General features: G+C 36.2%; 1 protein-coding gene across 3 annotated transcripts in view; it reads right to left on the bottom strand.

Annotated features, from left to right (window-relative positions):
• Positions 1-23,737, bottom strand: part of CHD1W (chromo-helicase DNA-binding protein) — a 106,733-nt gene that overhangs the window by 28,306 nt on the left and 54,690 nt on the right. For 2 of the 3 annotated variants that reach the window (XM_072922951.1, NM_001078178.1), the window contains 16 exon segments: positions 20,045-20,228; positions 17,730-17,831; positions 16,360-16,424; positions 13,507-13,656; positions 12,953-13,206; positions 8,404-8,629; positions 7,414-7,514; positions 6,975-7,153; positions 6,301-6,428; positions 6,008-6,224; positions 5,302-5,391; positions 3,824-4,014; positions 2,474-2,662; positions 2,138-2,300; positions 394-546; positions 39-110 (listed from right to left, as the gene is read on the bottom strand). In XM_072922951.1, the coding sequence (XP_072779052.1) occupies positions 39-110; positions 394-546; positions 2,138-2,300; positions 2,474-2,662; positions 3,824-4,014; positions 5,302-5,391; positions 6,008-6,224; positions 6,301-6,428; positions 6,975-7,153; positions 7,414-7,514; positions 8,404-8,629; positions 12,953-13,206; positions 13,507-13,656; positions 16,360-16,424; positions 17,730-17,831; positions 20,045-20,228 (2,464 nt within the window). 3 annotated transcript variants of the gene reach the window in all.

The following is a 23,737-nucleotide window of genomic DNA, read 5'->3' as shown; positions in this document are numbered from 1 at the left end:
TAGATTAAACAAACAACAACCACCTACTTATACCATACCTCTGAGCCTTCTGCATTAAAATGATCCAAGGCTTGTTTCCTCAATTCCCCTTTTATTGATCCATCAAGTCTCTAAAGAGATTGAATGATACAGTTAAAAAGGAACTCCTATTATAGTCTATCCGGAGCAACTTGAATTCTCAGTTGCCAAACCAATTGGGGGGGGAATAAGAATAATGTAACCCTTCCAATTAATCAGTTTAATTTCAAAATACTATTAGGCATATAGTAATTGTTAGTCTTTTACTGTACAGAAAAATTAAGCTTTCATAAATCTTTCTACAAAAAGGACACTTTTTAAAAGATAAAATGGTAAAAATCAAGTCTTCTTGACTATTACTAGCAAAATTCTTACCTGAAAGGGAAACTGACGATACTTCAAATACTCTGCAAGGATGTCTAGCATCCTCACCATCTGAGAGAAAATCAGTACTCTGTTGCCACGTTCTCGTAGACGAATCAGTAGCTTGTCAAGAAGGATTAGTTTTCCACTGCTACGTATTAAATGCTACAAGACAAGAAATCATGTATCGCAAAGTAAGTTTACCTCAACACTAACATACACTGCAGATGGTTAGACATTCATTAGGTGAACATGAAAGTTGTATAAGCATTTAGTTAGTCCTGATCTTATAAAAACTCATTATAAAAGCTTTAAGCGCTCTAACTGAAATCAACAGGGGTACCAACTAGCATGTTTTTCAAATAAATGAATTCCTCAGCTCTGGCTCATAAACCAGCATCTAAACATTAAAACGTTCAGCAAATACACTGTGCTATGAGTTAGAGCCGTTACAGTGCAGACTCGAATTCTCTTCCACCAAATAAACAACGAGCTTAGCACTACTTGCTCCTCACCTTCTGTCTTTTGAACAGACCTAAGCATTGCTGCTTGATCCTTTAAGTATTTTTAAACAATGCCTAATCAGTCAAGTTTTTCTGACAAGAAAAAAGTGAGAGGAATCCTGTTAATAGAAGTCAACATGCTTTAGCTGGGTTACGATGTTCAGCCTTCTCAGCTCCAGTCAAAACAATTAGAACAGAAACTCAGGTGGCATGCTGAATTTAATGTTGAAATCATTAGGCCTCTAGCTGAAGAGGCTCCAGATAGAATATTGGGGAGTAAAAAATTGGGAGTTAGGTGCTTTTATTTTTTTATGCCAGAAATGAGAAGGAGGTATCATTCAAAATTAGAGCTAACAAAGTTTAATCAGATGAGCCAAGGAAATCTTTGCTACAAGTATGCAATTACTAGCAATAATGGCTGAACAGTTCTGATGATATTAATTATAAATTTGAGGAGTTAGAGTATGCCAAGTTGCAAACATCCTTTAGCTTTGAAAATAATTTTGTAATATAAAATAGCTTGTGCAGTGACAACTTGTGATTTCAATCAAGTAGTTTTGGGAAAGCTTCTACATTATGAACATTACAGAAAAAAAAACTTGCTCTTTCAAAACATTTATGGTGTTATAAACTGCATCAATTATAACAGTCCTTTTATTTGTTGCTGTGGTTCTCAACAGTTTTAGTACAAAGATTAGTTAACCTTTACAAAAAACCCAAACTATAAACCCACAACACAATCACAGACCATCTTTGGTAGCGATGCTATAATTGCTTTCATTTATAACAACAAAACAAATAGACTAAGCTTAAAGAGATTCAGCAGATTACTTTCTGCTATCACATGGATTGTTGGTGTACCACTGCCAGTCACATACATTTGCATTTATATTCAATTTATCTGTTTATTTAACTGTTTTGTTTTATTTTATTCTGGGTTTAAAATAGGTCTTCAGTTTATTTAGTCTGAAAATGCAGACTATTTCCAACTATTTCCTTTTTTATTTTGATCATAATTCAAGCCAAGGATATTATATTTAGTACTGCTCTCTCAATTATTCAGTTCCAGTTACGAAACAAACAGAAAGGCAATCAATTTACTTACCTGTAAAACCCAGGATGCACATTTGATAGAGAATTCAGTCTTTCTTAACATAATTTAATAAGAACAAATAAATTGACAGAACACTATACAATTATTGCATGCATATTAGAGATATAAAATCACTTAACTTTTTTTTTAAAGGTATTACCTGTAAGGCTTCCTGTTTATTATAGAATTCATTATCATCTGGTGGTTTAATGAGGTAGCAATGGTTACAGCACTTCTTGAGTTCCATCATAATGTTCAAAAAGCCCGAGGTACTGCCTTTTGAACCTTTACTCAGGGCTTTATAATTCCTGGTTAAAATCCACCTATGATACAGAATGTGCACAATGGAAATAATTTCTAAAAATTTGTGGAAATATGAAGGATGTAAGCTCTCAAAATATTAGTTAAAACTGCATTATGAAAATTATTACACTTCAGTAATTTTTATATACAGATGTCATTAAAATAGCAGGAATTAAAAAGTGTCATTACTTACTTGTAATATTGCTTCTGCAATGCACTCATTTCCATCCTCAAAATTTGTTCAACCTTGGCAGGTAAAGACTTTTCTACATCTTTTTTAACTCTTCTGAGTAAAAATGGTTCAAGTTCTTTGTGAAGACTTGCATAACCAAACTCTCTCCCTTTGCCATGCTCCTCTTCAAAATCTTCCCAGGAAGAAAACCTTCAACATAGAAAGAATAAAGGTAAAATAATGACATACCATGAACACAGACACACAAAGACCATAAATACACCATGTGCACAAACACAAATAGACTTCTTCACTACTCCCCTCTGTTTTATTAAATAAGTTTCTGAATTTACACCTCACAAGAAATTCCAAATATTTTGTCTGCAAATAGGAGAATGGAAATTAACAAACTTTTGCAGAATGAAAATTCAAAAAAAAGTCCTGAATTTTAATTTCTTCAGTGAAAACACAACATTTTACTTTTCTGCATGGAAACACAGGTAGAAGGATATAGAAATTCAATTACATTTCTCAAGAGCAGCATGAAAATTAGTTGTATAGCTGGAGGAAGTGCAAGAGAATAGACCACATACCTTTTGCAGCTTGTATGGACTAGCTGAAATGTGATTATCCTCTGATACGTGCTAACAGACTGAGAGTGCACTTTGTGATCAAATGAAGAATAGGTGCCAGACAACAAACTTAGTTGCTTTGTTTGTAAGGTTCTGAAGAAGTCAATGCAATGCATAGCACCAAAAATAATTTGAGCTAAAATTCTTTGTATTTACAAGATATTTGAAAGGAAGATGTGCTCTTATTTATTCTAAATATAAACAGAGGTCAGTATAGAATAATGTCAACCTATTCTATGCAAATCGTAAGGGGAAATTGGCTGCCTGAATCATAGAATCATGGAATGTCCTGAGTTGGAAGAGACCCACAAAGATAATCAAAGTCCAACTCCTGGCCTTGCACAGGACTACCCCAAGAATCACACCACGTGCCTGAATGAATTACTGGATATTGGGCATTGAGGTTTTCATTCATGGTGCTAACACAGAAAAGATGAGATCCTCAGCTCCATTCTGTTTCCCTACAGCAAATCCATATGATTTTCCTTTTAAATTAAGATGAAACATGTTTTCAAGGTTTTGAGCCATACATCAATCCATCCTTTTTCTGAACTGCCAAAACAGAAAAAGTGACAGCTGCTACCAAAACAATTTATCCAGAGCAGCATGAAAAATATGTGCATCTATTTTATAAAAAATATTTAAACTATTTCACAATGCAATTCTTTATTGATTCTCCAATCACTACAATACCCCCCCCCCCCCAACACCAACAAAAACCCCCCATCACATTTCTTACTTTTCTGGCATGATGAAGTGCAGCAAAGACCAAAGCTCTTTAAGGGAGTTTTGCAGAGGGGTTCCAGTAATAAGAAGACGATGATTAGACTTAAAGTCTATTAAAGTCTTGTACAGAAGTGAATCGTCATTTTTTAAACGATGAGCTTCATCAACTCCTATAAATACCCAATTCAGACCACCAAGGAATGACTTCAAGAAATTGGGGAGAGGGAAAGACATTATACAAGTTAATATATTATGCAATGTCTGACATTTTACATGATGTTATACATACACAATCACTCCTTTTATTTTAATAAAAAAGGACACCTATATGTTTTTTATATTAATTAGGGGTTTTATGTTTGCTAGATTCAACAAAAGGCTATGCAGGCATCCCAAGATTAAAAGAAAGTATAAACCAAGTTTATACTACAGGTGAGGAAGAAGACAAAAAGCTGATCTTTACATTTTCAATTGACAAAATATCCCAACATAAATCCACTATTGACTCTCTTCTTTTCAGCATGTACAAACAAATTAAATAGAAAGTCAGCAAGCAGAACTTTTTTATTATAATTATCATATGCTGTTAAGTTTAACAATAACTTTATATGCTACCATCAGGAAGAGAGTAGTAATATAAATATATGTAATACTGCACACACAAATACAAAGAAAAAACATGAGATTTCAGAGTTGTGAATCACAGGTGTTTGGAGCTATGGACTGGTTTGTTTTTTCAGTTCCTGGATGACTAACAGAAAAGTAGAGATTTTGAGATGCAAAGAAATTACTACAGCAATGTTGTTGCCACATGAAGAATTGCTTGCAGCTGGTGGGTTAATACAATGCTTATTCTTCAAAAAACATTGGCCTATGGAACCACACAACGCTTATTCTGTAGGAAGAAGAGCTGGAAAGCAACCAGTCCAGTTGTGCCAACTTTTACTAGTTCACCAGGTGGCTAGGTATGACAAAGAGCCCCAGAACAGAACACATGCATAAAGGGGAGGGAACATATGTTAATGACTTCAGGGAAATGATTATCATATGTATGATTCTTCTGGGGAAACCTATGAATATGTATGTAAAATATAGCATATAAACAGGAAATTTCCTGTACTTAGTATGTATTTCAGAGGAGATATCCCCTCATGCATTCAGCCAAATAAAGAATGTCTGCTTTTTCATGCTACATTGGTGTTATGGAATTTTATTTTTACAGATTTTGGTAACAATGTAAAGCATAAGCAAACTGAAGAAAAATAAGTTTTACCCACTTGATATGTGGGTTAAGGGAGGGGGCAGAAAGTCTAACCACACATACATAAAATCTAAAAGTGCTTAAAGAAAACAACCTTAATGCTTCCAAGAGTAAAGTTGTCATACTCCCCCATTCATTTAACAGCCCAGAACCTAAATATGTGCCAACTCTAAAGGAATTTTACATTGTAAAAATTATTTGTATCTCTCTGAAGAAGTAAGGGTCATTACCTTATCCTTCAGCAAAATTTCATAAGTTGTTAGAAGTATATTAAATTTTAATCGCTTGGTCTGTGGATGCATCCATTCATGAGTTCTTATCTACAAGAAGAATCAAGCAAACTATAAGCTAGAGAAAAATAGTCTTATTGATCAGGATGACTTCAGGTACTATAGCAACATAGATGTTAAGTGACATACAAGAATCTGATCATGAACAAGGAACATAACATGTGAAGCTTTTTTCTTAAAGTTATTAAACAGTGGTGGTGGGGTGTTTGTCAGCTTTTGTTTGGTTGGAGTTTTTTGTGGATTTCTTTGTGTGTTTTAGATTTTTGTTTGGGTTTTTTGTTTGTTTTTAAGCTTTAATGGATAAGGTTCCTTATAGTCTTCCTTTCAGGAAACAAATAAAGATTATGCCTGTTTGGCTTAAATATTTATTTTATGCACCTAAATAATCGCATGACAAAAGACAATTTATTTTCAAATGCAAGGTTGCATTTTTAATCCTTTTTATTATTAAGCAAGAATGAAATTTTTCACATTCATTCATATCAGATCAAAATTTATGCTTTTAATTTGCATTTTAACCACATGCAATGTTTCAAATAATTATTTGCTCATTCCAAATCAAAATATTGGAGATTAGCATAAGACAGAAACATGAAGTGAGTCTTATTTACCGCTAATATTTCCAATGATACAAAGAAATACTCACCATATTTCTGCTAGTTATATCTCCTAAGTAAACCACAGCATTCATCTGAGGAGCCCAAGTTTGAATCTCTCTTTGCCAAGATGTCAAGGTAGAAAGTGGCACGACTAGCAAGAAAGGCCCATACAGTTGATGTTCGTGAAACAGGTAGTTCAGAAAAGAAATTGTTTGTATTGTTTTACCCAGACCCATTTCATCTGCAAGAATACAACTATTGCCTCTAAAAAAAAACAAACAAACAAAATTTATAAATGCTTTCAAGTTAAAACCAGCAAGACTAATTTAAGACTACTTACTTGCACCATGAGTGGGCAAGCCAGTTCAGTCCATTTAACTGATAATCTCTTAACTCTAAACCTTCATGTCCTCCAATATAAGATGGTTGCTTCTTTAGTGCAACAAACCTCGGCCTCTGTTTTAGAATCTGTCAAAAGCAAATTGAGCATCAGTCCTACTACTAAGTGAAGTTACCGATATATCTTCTTATAGAAACAAAGTAGCTGTATGATTCTGTTTGGTCACCAAGTCTAGTCTTTGTTCATGACAAACATCTAAGCCATATAACAATATCCATCCATTTGCAAACTAAAATTAGTTTGCTGATCTAAATTCCACAACAGAAATTACAAGAACTCATTCACAAAGGTTACTTTTAAAACAAATTAAAGTAACAAACAATTTCATCTTTGAATGGCAATAAAATAAGTAGGAGCAAATATAGACTCATAGAATGGGTTGGGTTGGAAGGGACCTTAAAGAACACCTAGTTCTAACCCCCCTGCCATGGGCATGGACACCAAAGTCTATTCTTAATAGTAATACTTCCTACATATATAAATATATCTATCACTATTACTGTTATGGACAGCATTCAAAAATATTTTATAATATGTTTTTTTGAATGCATAAAATAGATCAGCTTTAAAAAAAATATTGTGACTGTATAAATCCATTGAAATTACACACTCACCTTGCAGTCCTTAAATGGAGTAGTCTTGGATTGGTTTCTGCTAAAATACTCATCAATACACGTCTGAAATTTTTTGGCAATGAGAGCACCATCTTCCCAGCTACATTCTGAGTAAGGCAGACCTTGCCATTTGCAATAGTAATCTGGATAACCAGCTGCTGATTTCTGATTTGAATGAGCTGCAGAAACGCATCAGAGATACCAGATCAGTATTTTCTTTCTGTATTTTAAGAAAGCACTCATTTTAGGTGATAAGACAACATGAACTAGTTCCACAGCAAAGACAGTATGATAACTTTTCTCCTCATCAAAGATTTGGTTTTGCCTTAAGCTGCTAGGGATATTAATAACCTAAATTTCTTAACTATAAATTCAACATGCAAGCAATAAACTTGTAATATTTTCAAGACTGTTTTCTATCTGGAAGTTTGCCACGTACCAATTATTCTCTCCACTATTTGATACTGTTTATGTAGATCATCTGTAAGTTCCTGCTGGCAGTTATAATATTCCACATCTTCTGGAGAAGCATTTTTCAGCCTGAAACGAGAATTCATTTACAGCACTTACTATATTGTGAAGTTCTAAAATTAAGAAAATCTGGCAATTTTAAAGCTCTGAATGTAAGCACCATAGGAATGCTGCTTAGAGAGCTTCTTTGGAGAAGCTACAACTCTGGAATTCTTGCTATAAAAGTGTTGCATCTAGCCTAGATATGTTATCACTGATGACTGAGGAAGCTTATAAAGAGAAACTACTATCAGCTATGTCTTATACTAGTCATGCAGATAATTTACAATATCTGTTCTCAATACAGTGAATGTACTTCACACAGCATTTTCACAGAAGAGCACAGATGGCTCACTAGAAGAATCTATCTTAGGAGTCACTAAAAATTCCACCACTGTTCATAGACTATATTAAACATACTAATGAACTGGAATACCATAACATAGCACTAAAATGTAAGGAATTTTTAAATTTCTTGGTTCTGAGGCTTTGACAGAAGTTTGAGCAAGAAAACTACATGCTGTAATGTTTTGAGTGCTTTAGCCATTTCTGGTATTTTTTAATCTCTGCAGCAATTCCCAAAGAACTCTGATCAAAATACAATCAATGACAAAATTAGTAAAAGTTAAGATTTAATACAAAACCAGAAAACCCACCACTCATCTTGTTAAAACTTTGTTTATAACGCACATATTAAAATCTAGGTACAGAAGCTGCTTCCTTAAAGCCCTGATTTTACAAGATGTGTGAGTATTGTCACGTGCTCAAGTACAGTTGGTGTGCTCAGAATCTTACAGGATCATAAGGTGTTAGGAAAGCTTCAACTTTAGAGCTTTTGTCTTCCTGTTGTACAGGCACTTAAAAACATCTATATTGTTACAAAAATATGCAACATGTAAATCGTTATAAAAATACTCACCAGCGTTTTGTTTCCTGATCCTTTTTCTTGTAGTTGTCCAGTTTCTTCATTCCTTTAACATTTTGTTGCTTTAGTGTTTCCTCAGTTTCCCATGTATTATGGATGTGTGACCAGCCTTTCCATTTAATAAGATACTGTATTTCTCCTGGCTCCTTTGACTTTTCAAACCCAGTATTTGGGTCACCATCTGCCTCAACTGCATAGATGGTGGTTGCAGCACCAGTGGCTAATAAAGAAACCATACCATAAGGCTTGATGCACTGTCATAAATTAAACAGTAAAAAAACACACTGCAGAAAGCAATTTGTGATGCTCTTAAATGAAGATGCAACTTGATTAATTATATCTACAACACTTATGTCAGTCTTCTTATTTGAAGAATTATGATGTAGCTATATTAACACATGCACAAGTATACCAACAAGGTTCAAAAAAAGCAACCAAAAAACACTACATCTAACCTATAGTATCTCTTCTCATGAGAATTTTCTTAGCATTCTTAGTCTTTCTAATGATCCTGAGAGAATGCTCCACTAACAATGCTTGCTGTCATCTTTGCTATATTCTTCTCATCTCTGAGAATATAAGATATTGAGAATTATGCTTAATCAGCCTTGAGACTTTAGTAGCCTGATATTCAATTATTACTATGGATGCCATAAATAAAATTTACAGAATCAAAGAGTGGCTGAGGTTAGATGGGCCTTCTGGAGGTCATTGGTCCAACCTCTATACTCAAACAAGGTCACCTAGAACCAGTTGCCAAGACCATGCCCAGATAGCTTCTGAATATCTCCAAGGAGGGAAACTACACCATCTCTCTGGTCAACTCCAACACGCAACCTGGTAATAACAGATGAGTAGAAGGATAAGGTACTCAACAACTTTTTTTCCTCAGTCAAGGCAGGAACTGAGGAGGCAAAGTCTCTCCTACTGCAAGTGAAGATCAGGTTCAACACCACCTGAGGAATCTGAACATAAATAAGATTTTGGGACCTGATGAGATATACCCCAGAGTCCTGAGGGAATTGGCTGATGTAGTTGCCAAGCAACTCTCCATGATATTCAAAAAATCATGGCAGCCAGGTGAAGTCCCAGGTAACTGGGAAAAGGGAAACATTGCACCCATCTTTAAAAAGGGTAGAAAGGAGGAGCCCGGAAACTACCAACCTGTCAGCCTCACCTCTGTGCCCTGGAAGATCACGGAACAGATCCTCCTAGAAGCTGTGCTAAGGCACATGGAGGACAGGGACGTGATTTGGGACAACCAGCATGGCTTCACAAAGGGCAAGTCCTGCCTGATCAACCTAGTGGCCTTCTATGATGGAGTGACTCCATCAGGGAACACGGGAAGGGCTACAGATGTCATTTATCTGGACTTCTGTACAGCCTTTGACACAGTCTCCTGCAACATCCTTCTCTCTAAATTGGTGGACTATTTCATGGATAAGGAATTGGTTCCATATCTGGATGGAGATCAGTGATGAGTGGTGTCCCTCAGGGGTCCATATTGGGACCAATATTATTTAATATCTTCATCAATGACATAGATGAAGTGATTGAGTGCACCCTCAGCAAGTTTACAGACAACACCAAGCTGAGTGGTGCCATTGACACATCTGAAGGATGGGATGTCATCCAGAGGGGTGCCATCCAAAGGGACATGGACAAGCTCAAGTAGTGGGCCCATGGGAATCTCATGAGGTTCAACAAGGCCAAGTGCAAGGGCTGGCACCTGAGTTGACGCAATCCCTGGTATCAGTACAGGCTGGGGGATGAAGGGATTGAGAGCAGCCCTGTGGAGAAGGACTTGGGAGTACTGATAGATAAAAGGCTGGACATAAGCCAGCAATGTGCTATCAGAGCCCAAAAAGCCAACCATATCCTGGGCTGCATCAAAAGAAGCGTGGCCAATGGGTCGAGGGAGGTGATTCTGCCCCTCTGTTGGTGATACCCCACCTGGAGTATTGAGTCCAGTTCTGGAGTCCTCAGAACAAGAAATACACAGACCTGTTGGAGCATGTCCAGAAGAGAGTCATGAAAATGATCAGAGGGCTGGAGCACCTCTCCTATGACAACAGGCTGAGAGAGTTGGGGTTGTTCAGCATGGATAAGACTCCACCTTATTGTAGTCTTTCAATACTTAAAGGGGACTTATAAAAAAGAAGATAGGGACAACCTTTTAGCTGGGATAGAGTTAATTTTCTTTATAGTAGCCAGTATGGGGCTATGTTTTGAATTTGTGATAGAAACAGTGTTGATATATCAGGGATGTTTTAGTTATTGCTGAGCAGGGCTTACACAGAGTCAAGGCCTTTGCTGCTTCTCATACCACCTCACCAGAGAGTAGGCTGTGGGTGCACAAGAAGTTGGGAGAGGTGGCTTGTTTTCCCAAGTAACCATTATGCATGATGGGCCCCTGCTTTCCTGGCTATGGCCGAACATCTACCTGCCAATGGAAAGTAGTGAATGAATTGCTTGCTTTGCTTTGCTTTGCTTATGTGTGCAGTTTTTGCTTTCCCTATTAAACTGCCTTTATCTCAACCCATTAATTTTCTTACCTTTTTATTTTTTCTGATACTCTCCCCCATTCCACAGGGGAAGATGAGTGAGCAGCTGTGTGGGGCTTAGTTGCATAGGGCCTGTTGCCGTAGGACAAGGGCTAATGGTTTTAAACTAAAAGAAGGAAGATTTAGACTAGATATAAGGAAGAATTTTTTTTATTACAAGGGTGGTGAAACACTGGCATGGGTTGCCCAAAGAGGTGGTAGATTCCCCATCCCTGGAAACATTTAAGGTCAGGTTGAACAGGGCTCTGAGCAATCTGATCTAGTTGAAGATGTCCCTGCTCATTGCAGGGGGATGGGAGTAGATGAACTTTGAACATCTTTTCCAACCCTAACTGTTCTATGATTCTATGACATTTGCTTTCCTCCAGTCCTCAGACACTTCTCCCGGTTGCCATGATCAAAAATTATTGAGAGTGGCCTTGCAGTTATATCTGACAGCTCCCTCAGTACTGATGGGTACATTCCATCAGGGCCCATTGACTTATGTATGTCCAGTTTGACTAAGTATTCCCTGGCCTGATCATCTTCCACCAACGGTACATATTCTTTGTTTCATATTTCCCTCCCCGATATTGGGGACCAGGGATTCCTGAAGACTGGTCTTGATAGTAAAGACTAAGATGAATAAAGCATTCAGTACCTCAGCCTTTTCCATGTCCTGTGTTATCCTGTCATTCAGTAGTATCCCCATATTTTACTTAGTCTTCCTTTTGTCACCTATAGAGAGGCCTTTGTTGCTGTCCTTGACAACCCTTGCCAGATTCAATTCCAAGCGGACTTTGGCTTTCCTAACTGTGTCTCTGCATGCTTCGATAGTGTCTCTGTATTCCACCTTCCCTATACCTCCTCTTTGGTTTTGAGTTTTGCCAAGAGTTCCTTGTTTATCTCTGCAGTCCTACTGGCAATTTTGCCTGACTTCCTGCTCTTTGGGATGGGCTGCTCTTGAACTATTTCTCCCTAAACTCATTTTACTACTCCCCTCCCCATCTTCAGAATCTTATGTGGGGTAATTTTTAATTAAATACCATCAGTATTACAGCTGAAGCACACTAGCAGAAAGAAATAGGCTCATTTATGTGAGGAGAGCCAAACAAGGAAGTGGACTAACCAGATGCAGGGGACAGATATAGAAACAGAGCATTTCAATAGTAAAAGGCATGTAAAATATAAGAAGCTTAGTCCAAAAGCGATGACACTGTGCATTAGAGTAAGGGGCTAGAGTAAGAATACACTGGAAAAAAAAGAAGCAACACACAAGCAGGACATTGAATCTCATCAGATGCTGGAAATATGAAACCCCTGCCATCATCCATAAAATTAGTTCTAGAAATGCACATGCAAGCATACCACTGAAATTTTATCGTCCACCATCCATTGCACTGTATTGGGACTATTTGAAAATAAATAACTGAAATCACAATCTCAATGGTTCAGCCTTCCTAACATCATCTTTCATCATTCAGGCTACAGGTTAGCTCTCATATTCATTCCATTTCACTCCTGTATTCATTCATTCACTCCTGTATAGAGTTTATACCTATCAAATATCAATAAATTGTACAAATAGTGATATAACAGTATGCTATGCATTTAAACAATATTCCACTTCATTTTTTCTCTTTCACAGAACCACAGAATATGCTGAGTTGGAAGGGATCCACAAGAATCATCGAGTCTAACTCCTGGCCCATCCTCAAGAGTCACACCATGTGCCTGAGAGTATTGTCCAAAGACTTCTTGAGCTCTGTCAGGCTTAGTTCTGTGACCACTTCTCTAGTTACTTAAGTTCTGCTTTGTTTTATTTTATAAGGCTTAGAAAAGAAACATCCTTATGAGTATGAAAAACAAAATAAGATTACTTTCTGGTACTTTAAAACTTCTTTACAAGCATGGCAGGTTACCTACAGATGAGAATAATTGCTGTTGACATTGCACCACAATGCAGTGCAGCATCTTAAGAACACTGATAACAAAATTACCTCCTTTTCGGCCAATTCGACTATCCATAAACTTCTCTATAGTTTCAAATTCATCTTCTTCAGGCTGTGGGACATCTTCTCCACAAACTTCCAACAAGTCATCAGAATCTGTCTTGGTTTCTTCAGCTTCTTTGTAGCTAACATTGACTGTTGCCTGGCGACGAGATCCTCTCTTGTCATAGTCATCATCATCTGACGAATCAAGCTGCCTCTTTTTCTGTCCTGCAATCTTTTTGCCACTTTTTGGCTCAATTCTTGAAGGCAATAAGATACAACACAACAGTAAAGTTTCAACATGGACAACTATAAGCCTTCTATATTTGTTTCTGAATACATGTTTTTCATGACTATTCAGTTACACTGATTTCAGTTGGAGCAGACAGGAAAGAGGTATTCAACACAAACCACTGGTATGATAATATCTTTTGTAGATTAAAAAAAGTCTTCAAGTTCTGTAATAAATATTAATGTTTTCATTTGCCTGTATAGTAGTACAGTACTTGATTACGAATTAGAAATAGTACCAGAGTAGCTAAAATGCAAGACCTTCTTACCTGCTTGGAGGTTTCCGGCTTTTGACTTTGTTTTCTGGCTCATAGTCAGATTCACTATCTTCACAACTGCTTTTCTCTCTATCTTCCTCTGATTCAGAATCAGAACTAGTTCCTGATACTGATCCTGACCCAGACATTTGCCAGTCTTCACTGTACATATTGAGAAACAAAATAGTAACTCACATTAGTTTTCAGGGCAGTTTGTTTTGTTTTTAAATCAAGCATTCACCACAGGCTTGCTGCTTTAATTTCAACATTCTTTACAGAAATAAAAATGTTATAATAGTCATTTCAGCTGGAATGACAGAAAATTATAATGGATGAATAACAGGTAAAAATACCAAGTGGTTTCAATAGGAATTGAATTCTGTTATCAAGAGACAGATGTAAAAAACAAAATAAACCAAAAATATGGATTTCTGTATAAAATACAGCTTTAATAATTGAGTTATTTTGACATGAATAAACCCGACACCCTTAATGACTTTAGTTGGAAAGATACATATTTACTGGAACTTGCCTATGCTCGTCATAAAAACCATAACATTATATTTTGCAGAATCCAAAATTCTCTAATAGCTATATCCCCTGTGCCTTGTGAATAATTAGCAACTTCAGCACAGGAACAAAAAATAATACAGAATCAGACCGAGAAACACACAGAAAGACTTCAACCATGGCAATCAGAGGCACTGGCTCCCAAAAGCCCCATGTGAACTTCCAATTCAGTGCTTAACACTCATGCAAGATATTATGAGTAAGCTACTTGTGACTCCCAGTGGCCGTATCTCTGTTCTCCTGCTTAGCTGAGATATTCTACTTTGCAAGAGGAAAGATGCACCCACTGATCAACAGTATCTTAACTCAGACTCTGTTTGTACAGAGAAATTTAATCTTAATTGCTTGGGAGTGGGTGGAAGAAAAGTCTGGCATGAATTTTTGAAAGGTTGCTAAATCTTTATACTACTATCTATTACTTGTCTTATGGGGTCTTTGACCAAGATGATCAAATGGTACTAATGTCCTTCAAAAGTAAAATATTACTCAAAGACCTTTTTGTAGTGAGATTTCTGAGAGAGAGAGGACATGACTTATATTTAGAGTGAAGGTTGAGCTACCCCCCCAGTCTAGGCCTCAGATGTCGGCTTTGGTGAGGCTTTTGAAGCCTTTGACTCAGTAAAGAATTAGTAGTGGCACAGTTAGAAATTATGTTAAGGTGACCACAGTGTTGATGGGTTATCTGAGTGTGAATTGGTGTGGGTCTGCAGTGTGAGGCTCTGGCCACCTTAAGACGAAAACAAACAATGTTTGCTGACTAATGATAGTGTGCTCACAATTTGTAAACTATATTGAAGTGTATATAAACTGCCATCTTATAAACAATAAACGGACAAGTAGCATTAACCATATTGGCTCGAGCTGCATTTGTCCTGTCCAACTTTTCCCTATTTTATAAGAGGCCCCTAGTTTCTCCTTTTCATTCAATTTCAGATGAGGAAACCTAAGACTCAGGGCTTTGACACTTCTTTCAATTAAATATGCAGTGGTCCTCAAATTACATTTTCATTGTGGTCAATACATCTGTGTGTCTTGGAAATGCTACAGAATCATCTGTGTCCTTAAAAGATTTTTTTCTGTAAGCTGTAAATTAAAAAACCACCCAAACAACAACCTCTCCTTCCAATAAAACAGAAAAAAACCCCACCCCAAACCATCCAACTCCCCCACGCCTATGCAAATACACAACTTGTATTTATTTGAAGAGATAGACAACATATAGAAAACCACACTCTGTACAGCTTGGAGTCTGCACTAAGTTTATATATAGAAATCAGCTCTGCATGTCAGATAACAGCTGCAAACATACTTGTTCAAAATAGGTATAAATCAAAATTGAAGCACTGGATATATGGGGTTATTTGGTTACTAGTTTCTAAACTATCTTTCCTGTAATAGATTATGTTATTAGGTTTAATCCCATTCTTAAGTAACAAAAGACAGAATGACAATTCACTTGAGAAGTACTATTTTGCATAACAGGCTCTTTTTGCCCCCTCCCCCCTTTCTTGAAGATATTATATTGACAACCCTGAATACTGAGATAATTCATTTAACTGGAGAAGAGGAATGAGAAAACAATTCTATTTCTATACACTGTTCATTAAAAAAATACAAAACAACACGACAACAACCAAACAAAACTCACAAAATTACAAACAAAACCAAACCAAAAACACCCCTCCCACATACAAGAGGTCACTATCAATGAGAAGGTATAATCTTTTTCACAAACTATTTCATTTACAGCTTAAAACTGGCTCAATTTCAATTTAGATGTATTGACTAGCCAATATGGTTTATTACTGTCAAACCTGCAATAATTGGGGAGAAGGTTGCCTCTAAAGTGCTTAAAAATTTGGCATTAACTATGGGATTCCAATTCAAATTTTATCTGAGACAAGCTAATTAAGTAATTTCCTATTTCTTCAATAATTTTCAGAGAGGACCTTCAGCTCAAAAACATGCCACAAATAAGACTATTTTAAAAATAAAAAGTGGTGATGAATGTTTTCCAATAACACTGTAGGTAATACAGTCTCTTGCTCAGAAATGAATAGCGATATCATAGAATTATAGAATAATTTATGTTGGAAAAGACCTTTAAGATCTATATATATATTGCTTTCTATATATATATTGCTTTCAAAGTATTTATTTCAAAATATTTCAAAATGTTAATCAAAATTGAGAAGTACAAGACTGTATTTCAAGTGCAGAGAAATTAAGACTGGCTAATTATAAGCATTATGTCACCATAACAAAAAATTATATTATTTATTAAAAACATCTTACTCTCTATGTGTTTTCTTAGCTTCATTGGAAGAGTCATCTGCAGAATCTTCACTGTTCGATGAATCCTGCAGATGAAGAAAATAATATACACAATTCATTGCCACAAAAAGAATGAAGCATTTTTAGTATTAAAAAGATAATTCAGCTCCCACTTTCGAACTGAAATCCTATTCTTCATGTCTTATCCTCTTCACCCCCCTCAGTGTACCCACTGATATTGAATAAGATCAGGATTGGTATTGATTTCATATTTCTCCATCTAAAACATACCATGTCAGCAGAACTCTAGAAACCACTACAAAAAACTGTTTTAAAATATAATCAATGTGCCTACATACAGTCAGTTTAGACTGCTGCAAGTTAATAAATCAAGATGAAGTTTCTATATAAGCCTAATAAAACCTCTTGCCCTTTGAGAGCTCTCACCTTTCATATACTCTCACATTTAAATACCACTATGAAAATTGCTAGAATAGCGTGGATGTTTCTTTTCTCTCCACTCCTAAACAAAAAAATAATACATAAATCTATGAACCCTCTTAAAATTATTTTCCTAAAACCAATCTGAAGATTAAATTTTAATAATTTTTACCCTGAAAAAGAGTCCTCAGGAAAAGAGTATTTAGCAAGAGCTATAAACTAATATTTTAACTATATATAATTAACTCCTGTGTTCAGTTTTAATGACGAGCAGCTAGATCTGACTAAAAAAGAGACACACAGAGTAATGAATACTTGTGATTACAATGCTTTTTGTAAATAATGAAGGAAATATGAAAGTCTGCTTTCAAATAAATTCTAATTCACAGTCATTAGTGCCCTTAAGATATTCATATTGCACAAAGTCAATTTTTGTTGAGCCTATGATTTAGGTTTTAAAAATCTCTAAAACTGAAGTATGGTTCTTAAAAGACAAGAATACTTTTATAACTGTTACAAAAGTTGAAAAAATCTAGCTTTCTATTCCAGTGTTTTTGAAAACTTCAGTAGCTACCTTTATATAGGAACAACAGTGGAAATTTTTTTAGTATTTTTAATTGTCTTTATGGAACTCAGAAGGAAGAAATACAATGAAATTTAATATAACGTGACTTGAAAACTTTATCCATACATCACAGAATATCTAGCTAAAGATACCAATCTAAACTGCTATCATTTCGACACAATCCACCTGAAAACATGCAACTAAGTATTCCCCCCATGTTTCCTCATAAATATGTCAGTTATTTGAACATTACTTTTATAGACTAAAACCAGACTTGTTAAACACAGAGGGAACAAGAACTTGGCTCTAAATAATTTTATTCTAACATATAGGGTAATGAGAAATGCATTTTTACATTTTATTTACTAACTTATATGTTATTCACCTCTTCTGAACCACTGTCTGATGAGGCTGCCTTCTGTTGTTGTTGCTTCTTGAGCACTGCTGATCTCTGCACAGCAAGTATACTTGGACTGGACTTCCAAAACTGAATTGGAATTCAGATACAAGAGTCATTTAAACCTACTGAAACTTTAAACTTTATCAAATACTTACTTTTCTTAAGCTGAGCATCATCACTAGTAAGATGAATCTCAATTTCATTATTAATAAAAAACTCAGTACAAAATACTGCATGCGTTAATAATACTGGATAGCATTTTAAAATAGTGAGACTTCTGTAGAAAGGAATGTTGTACAAGAATTGTTGGCACAATTTGTACACCAAGTATAACAGTAGTTGTGCAGGCCTCTATTATTAAGAGAACTCCTCTTTCTTTTTTCAAGTAATTTTTTAAGCTGATGTAGATAACTCCTTCCAGGCCACTTTGCTCATCTATTTTTGCTTCATATGGCAATACTGAAGTACACACAATCAGAATATCTCGAGTTGGAAGGGACCCATAAGGATCGAGTCCAACTCCCTGCTCCTTGCAGGACTACCTAAAACTAAATCATATGAATAAGAGTGTCATCCAGATACTCCTTGAACTCTGACAGGTTTGGTGCCATGACCCACTTCCCTGGAGAGCCTGTTCCCATGACCAATCACCCTCTCAGTGAAGAACTTTTTCCTAATGTCCAATCTGAACTTCCCCTGATGCAGCTTCATTCTATTTTCTTGACCTGGTCACCAGAGAGAGGATATCAGCACCTCCCCCTCCACTATCCCTTGTGAGGAAGTTGTAGACTGCCATGAGGTCACCCCTCAATCTTCACTTCTCCAAGCTGAACAAGCCAAGTGACCTCAGCCACTCCTTGTAAGTCTTGCCCTTGAGACCTTTCACCATCTTGTTCATCATCCTTTGGACACTCTCTTAGAGCATGGTGCTAATAACCCCAAGGTTCAATCCCTGTACAGGTCATTCTCTTAAGAGTTGAACTCAATGATCCTTGTGGGTCCCTTCCAACTCAGAATATTTTGTGATTCTAATAGTTTGATGTCCTTCATATATTGAGGTGCCCAAAAATGCACACAGTACTCAAGGTGGGGCCACACCAGTGCAGTGCATAGCAGGACAATCATCTCTCTCGACTGACTAGCAATGCACCCCAGGGCACAGTTGGCTCCTAGGGCATACTGTTGACTCATATTCAACTTGCCATCAACCTAAATCCCCAGATCTCTTTCTACAGCATTGGTCTCCAGCTGCTTGTTTGCCAATTTTCACGTATACCCAGGATTACTCTGTCCCAGGTGCAGAATCTGGCATTTGGTCTTATTAAAATTCACATAATTGGTGATTGCCCAGTTTTCTAGTCTATCCAGATCTCCCTATAAAGCCTCTCTACCCCTGAGGGAGCCAACAGCTCCTCCTGGTTTAGTATTGTTGGCAAACTTACTTAATGTACATTCAAATCCTGTGCCCAGATAATTTATAAAAACACTGAAGAGAAAGGGCCCTAATAGTGAGCCCTGAAGAACCCTACTAATGACTAGTCACCAGTCTGATGCAACTCCATTTACTACAACTGTGAGTCTGATCCATCAGCCAATTATTCACCCATCATTTTATGGACTTGTCTATCTGTATGCTGAACATTGTATCCAGAAGGATACTGTGAGAAACAGTATCAAAACCATGAATATGAACAACAACAAAAAAACCCAAAAACACAAACACAAAAAAGTATCCTTAATAGCCTCTGAATCTTACAGTAGGAAATATTTTAGTACCGTTCATGTATATCATATCATCCAAATTAAGGCCATATTACATGGAGAAACAGATGAGAGCTCATTCATTGCATTGAAGAGATTTCTAGACACCACCCTTTTTTTCTAAATTTGGCAGACTTTTTCCCCATACAGAAAACAAGATGTACCTAACCCTGAAATTGTTGCACATTTATTGATATGAAGAAACACAGCATTAGAGAGATAAGTTTTAAAAAAAATTAGAAATAGGAACATTATCTGCGGCTTTGTCCTCTCCTCAAAAATATAAAATATGTTAATAGGTCTTCTGCATTATAAAATTTAAGTAATTATCTAACTGTAGATATTTACAAAAATGAGAACTTAGTAGCCTTCTTTGTTATGAGAGCTAAGTATGTAAATTCATTAACCCAATCAACTTAACATTCTAAGTAAAAATTATGGAAGTTTTGTTTGTTTAAATCAAAATTACTTTTGCAACTATTCTCCACAGAGGTTTGTTTTTTTTTTTTCCCACAAAGGGTTAATTTGTTTTCTTTTACCTCAGATCCACCAAGTTTTGGTGGTAATTTAGCTTGAACTTGTTTCTTCTCTCTAGATGTGTCAGACTCTGAACCAGACTCAGAGTCACTGCTACTGGATTGACTTCTACTTCCATCACTACTGCTTCCAGAGCTTGAACCAGATTCAGAAGCTGATGCTGACCCAGAATCATCATCTGACTGGCTGCAATTAGAAGTTAACAAGATATTACACAATGGCTAATTAAATAGGATTTTTTTTAAAGTCACATAAAAAACCTTTAGCTTCACGTATAAATTAATTGTAAGCTTAGCTCAGAGACATGGATAGCATACAAATGAATGCACTGGATTAAATCAATCAGGAATGAAAATTCAATTTAATCAGAAACCTTTCACTAAACCTTAAAAGAAGCATTGGGTGCTGGGGCAGAAAGAGGAAGTGGCAAAGGAGGGAGAGAGGAGAAAGAAGAACATTTATCATTAATTTGGAGGAGTAAACCAATACTATTTCTCACCCACCCAAATCCTTGTTTAACTTTAACAAACACAACATATTTTTGCGTATACACATACACCCAATTGTTTTAAGTCTTTTTAGATCAGCAGTGTGTCGCCCCCCAATGTTTTGAGTACACATTTCTTCAAAGCAAATATAAACTCTGTTTTGTTCCCCTGATTTTATTTTTTTTTTCATTAAAATAGGTAGGAAAAGTATCTGTAAGGAAGTGCTTGCAAGCTACATTTAATGCCATGATTTGGACCATCTATATACAAAACACAACCAAAAACTTGATTAAATAAAATGTTTTTTTAAGTAACTGGAAAACCAAAGGTATGTTGTCACACATAATATAAATCCATGCAGACCACCTTATACTGTTAAAATAACAGCAGTAAAATTCCCACATGTTATAGATGCATGTTATATGATTGGCTTTTTGCAAATATGAAAATGAATACTATATGTGTTATGTTGGAAAGTTATGCTGTATTAATAGCTTTTAAGTACAGTTTTTAGGTTATAGAATAATATTAAAATAGAAACTATGTGATATAATATACTTTTTGCAACTAGCTCAAGATACTTTTTGTAACTACCTCAAGGAATGGATAAGATAACCAAGAAATTCTTCACATAGAGATAACAGCAACAAGACACTAAGATCCCAAGAGAATTATTGCCTCCTTATCAGGAAGACCCAGACTTCGAGGGACCAACATGATTGATTTACAAGATGAGGGGTGGAGTTGAAACTAAGCAGAAGACATCCTTTGAAAAAGAATTTTTGAATCATGTATGAGATATATGAATATGCAACAGGCTATTGCTTTTAAGGGGTAATCCTTTGTTAGCAAGGTATGCTTTTGTGGCTTAGTGCCCAAGAGCATCCAGACATCCGTAATTCTTTGCTTTCTATTGTCCTTTATTGTCCTAACTCTGATTGTCCAAATTCTTATTGCTCTAATTTTTATTACTATTTTTATAACTATTTTATTACTATTAAACTTTTAAAAATTTAAAACAAGTGATTGGCGTTTTTCACACCACAGAAAAACTCTGAATTTGTCACTAATTATATGACTTGTACAAAGTCATACATAATCAGTGATCTGAGCATACTCTTGAGCCACTGGATTAGGCCACCTGTACATCAATTTCACACTATACTTAACATATTCAAATAAAATAATATTTAAAGTTAAACATTTATTTCATGACTATTCAAAAGCATAGAAACATTTCGTTTTCAAAAAAAAATTTACATAGGAACCAAGCTGACACTTTAATAAAATTCCTCATTAGGGTAAACACTAGCATACTTTAGAGATATCATGGGGAAAAACATTGGAATTACAACACCACACAAACAAAATGCTTTTAAATTATGTATACTTGGGTTGCAAGCATTATAAAGAAACAACCTTAAAGATGATAGCAAAATCCAAGACAATAAAAACCCAAAAGCTAATATCAAAGTCCAAACCTATCACTGCCAGCACAATTCATCTGGCTGTCAACCAGTAAGAATGTGTGTGTGTGTGTGTGTGGTAGCTTGATCATCTGCACTAGAACACACTTAATTGACATTTAAAGCCACAAAACAGAACCACTACTCTCCTTGCTGCTAACACCAATTAAATCGTACTAGTGGGGGGGGGGAAATTAAGTTATTCAAACTGATTCCTGTAGACAGCACATCAACCAACCATTTGCATCTGTTGACTTTTAAAGAAAGAAAGAAACCATGATAAAACTTCCTTATTTTGAAGTGGAGGGATATGAAAAAATATGACTGCTAGCTTTAATTATACTTGCTGAAGAGCAACAAAGTTGCTTCCCATGCCTGTCATCAAGGGCCTACTTCAGGTATGATGCTATAATGCTAATGTGAGAAATGACTGCTCACTTGTAAAATTTCAAAGATTTATTAAACCTTAACAAAAAATTACAACAAAGGACTGAATAAGGAAAAAGTTCTCAATGCTGGGAGCCCCCATGAATGCCAGCCACGTGCTTCTCTACAGAATGGATGCTCTACCTTTTATATCTCTAGCCCCTCCTAAAGTTTTGTCCGTCTACTCTTTCTCTGCCATCTATTGGTGGAGATTACTTTCTTATATCTTGATTGGAGGTCAGGTGTTGTTATGCTGAGCCTCCTGGTAACAAGCTGGCCTTCTCTAAATGTCCTGACTACTAAGGTTATTACAAGGGGGAGGGGAAAGGGGGTCTGGGGGGGGTGGGGGTGGGGGGTGGGACATATTACAATAACATTACTATACATCTACATAATATTTATCTCTTAATTGTGAGAGCAAACTATTGCATTACTCATCTATAACAAACTCCTCCTTTTCTATAAGTCATTTGGCTCAAACAATTAACTCTTATTTTTGATTCTGATAATCTACCCTTACTTCTCAAAAAAGAAATAAAAACAATTTTTTATAGCATCTGTTGATGTGGTCAAGGACAGTGGGAACAAGAAAAAATTCTTATTTGGAAATGGACAAAATGGGATACAGAGGCAAATTTAGTCTTGCTTTTTAGTCTCTGTTGGATTAAGAGATAACTGAGGAATGATAGAGGTCTCGTATGGCTTTCTTGTTCCCACCTTACCATGCCTATGGGGTTGCCACCTGCAGCAGGGCTATTATCTTCCCGGTGGCGAACACAGAGGCCAACCCAGTCATGCCCTCTATTCCTTGTTTTACCTTACTTGTTGGTTCTTAAGGAAACTGTCCCAATACTTCTTACAGTTCCCTGTGTACCGCCCCTTAACACATGCTTATAATTCTTATGTATTAAAATAGGATAATTACATCAATAAACGATACAGTTCAAACTCCCCGCCCAAGGTGTTAGTTAAAACAATCTTCAAGGGTAGCTGGTGAAGGCTCGACTCTGCTTTTTCAACATCTTCAAGTTTCTTCAGTTGTCTCTCACTCAGTCTGGATGCTATTATAGTCTATTCTTTGGGTTCTTTCACTGGGCTTTGAATTCTGTTGACATGAGTCCACTCCCGCTCCGCAGTTCACACAGCGTCTCTACTGAGGAGTTAAACTGAAGATAAAGTACATGGCACTGCCTTATATGTTTGACACAAGGGAACCGCGTGGCCTATGAAGTATTACAATCACAGAGAGATTTAGCACTTAGCCTAGCATCCTGTGTTGACAGATGTAGTTTCTAGGGAACGTGTGCTAGAACAG

This window comes from Taeniopygia guttata, chromosome W, assembly GCF_048771995.1.
Source record: "Taeniopygia guttata chromosome W, bTaeGut7.mat, whole genome shotgun sequence".
Taxonomy (NCBI): Eukaryota; Metazoa; Chordata; class Aves; order Passeriformes; family Estrildidae; genus Taeniopygia; species Taeniopygia guttata.
The sequence above is the reverse complement of the archived record's forward strand: the minus strand, read 5'-3'. Positions and strand labels throughout refer to the sequence as shown.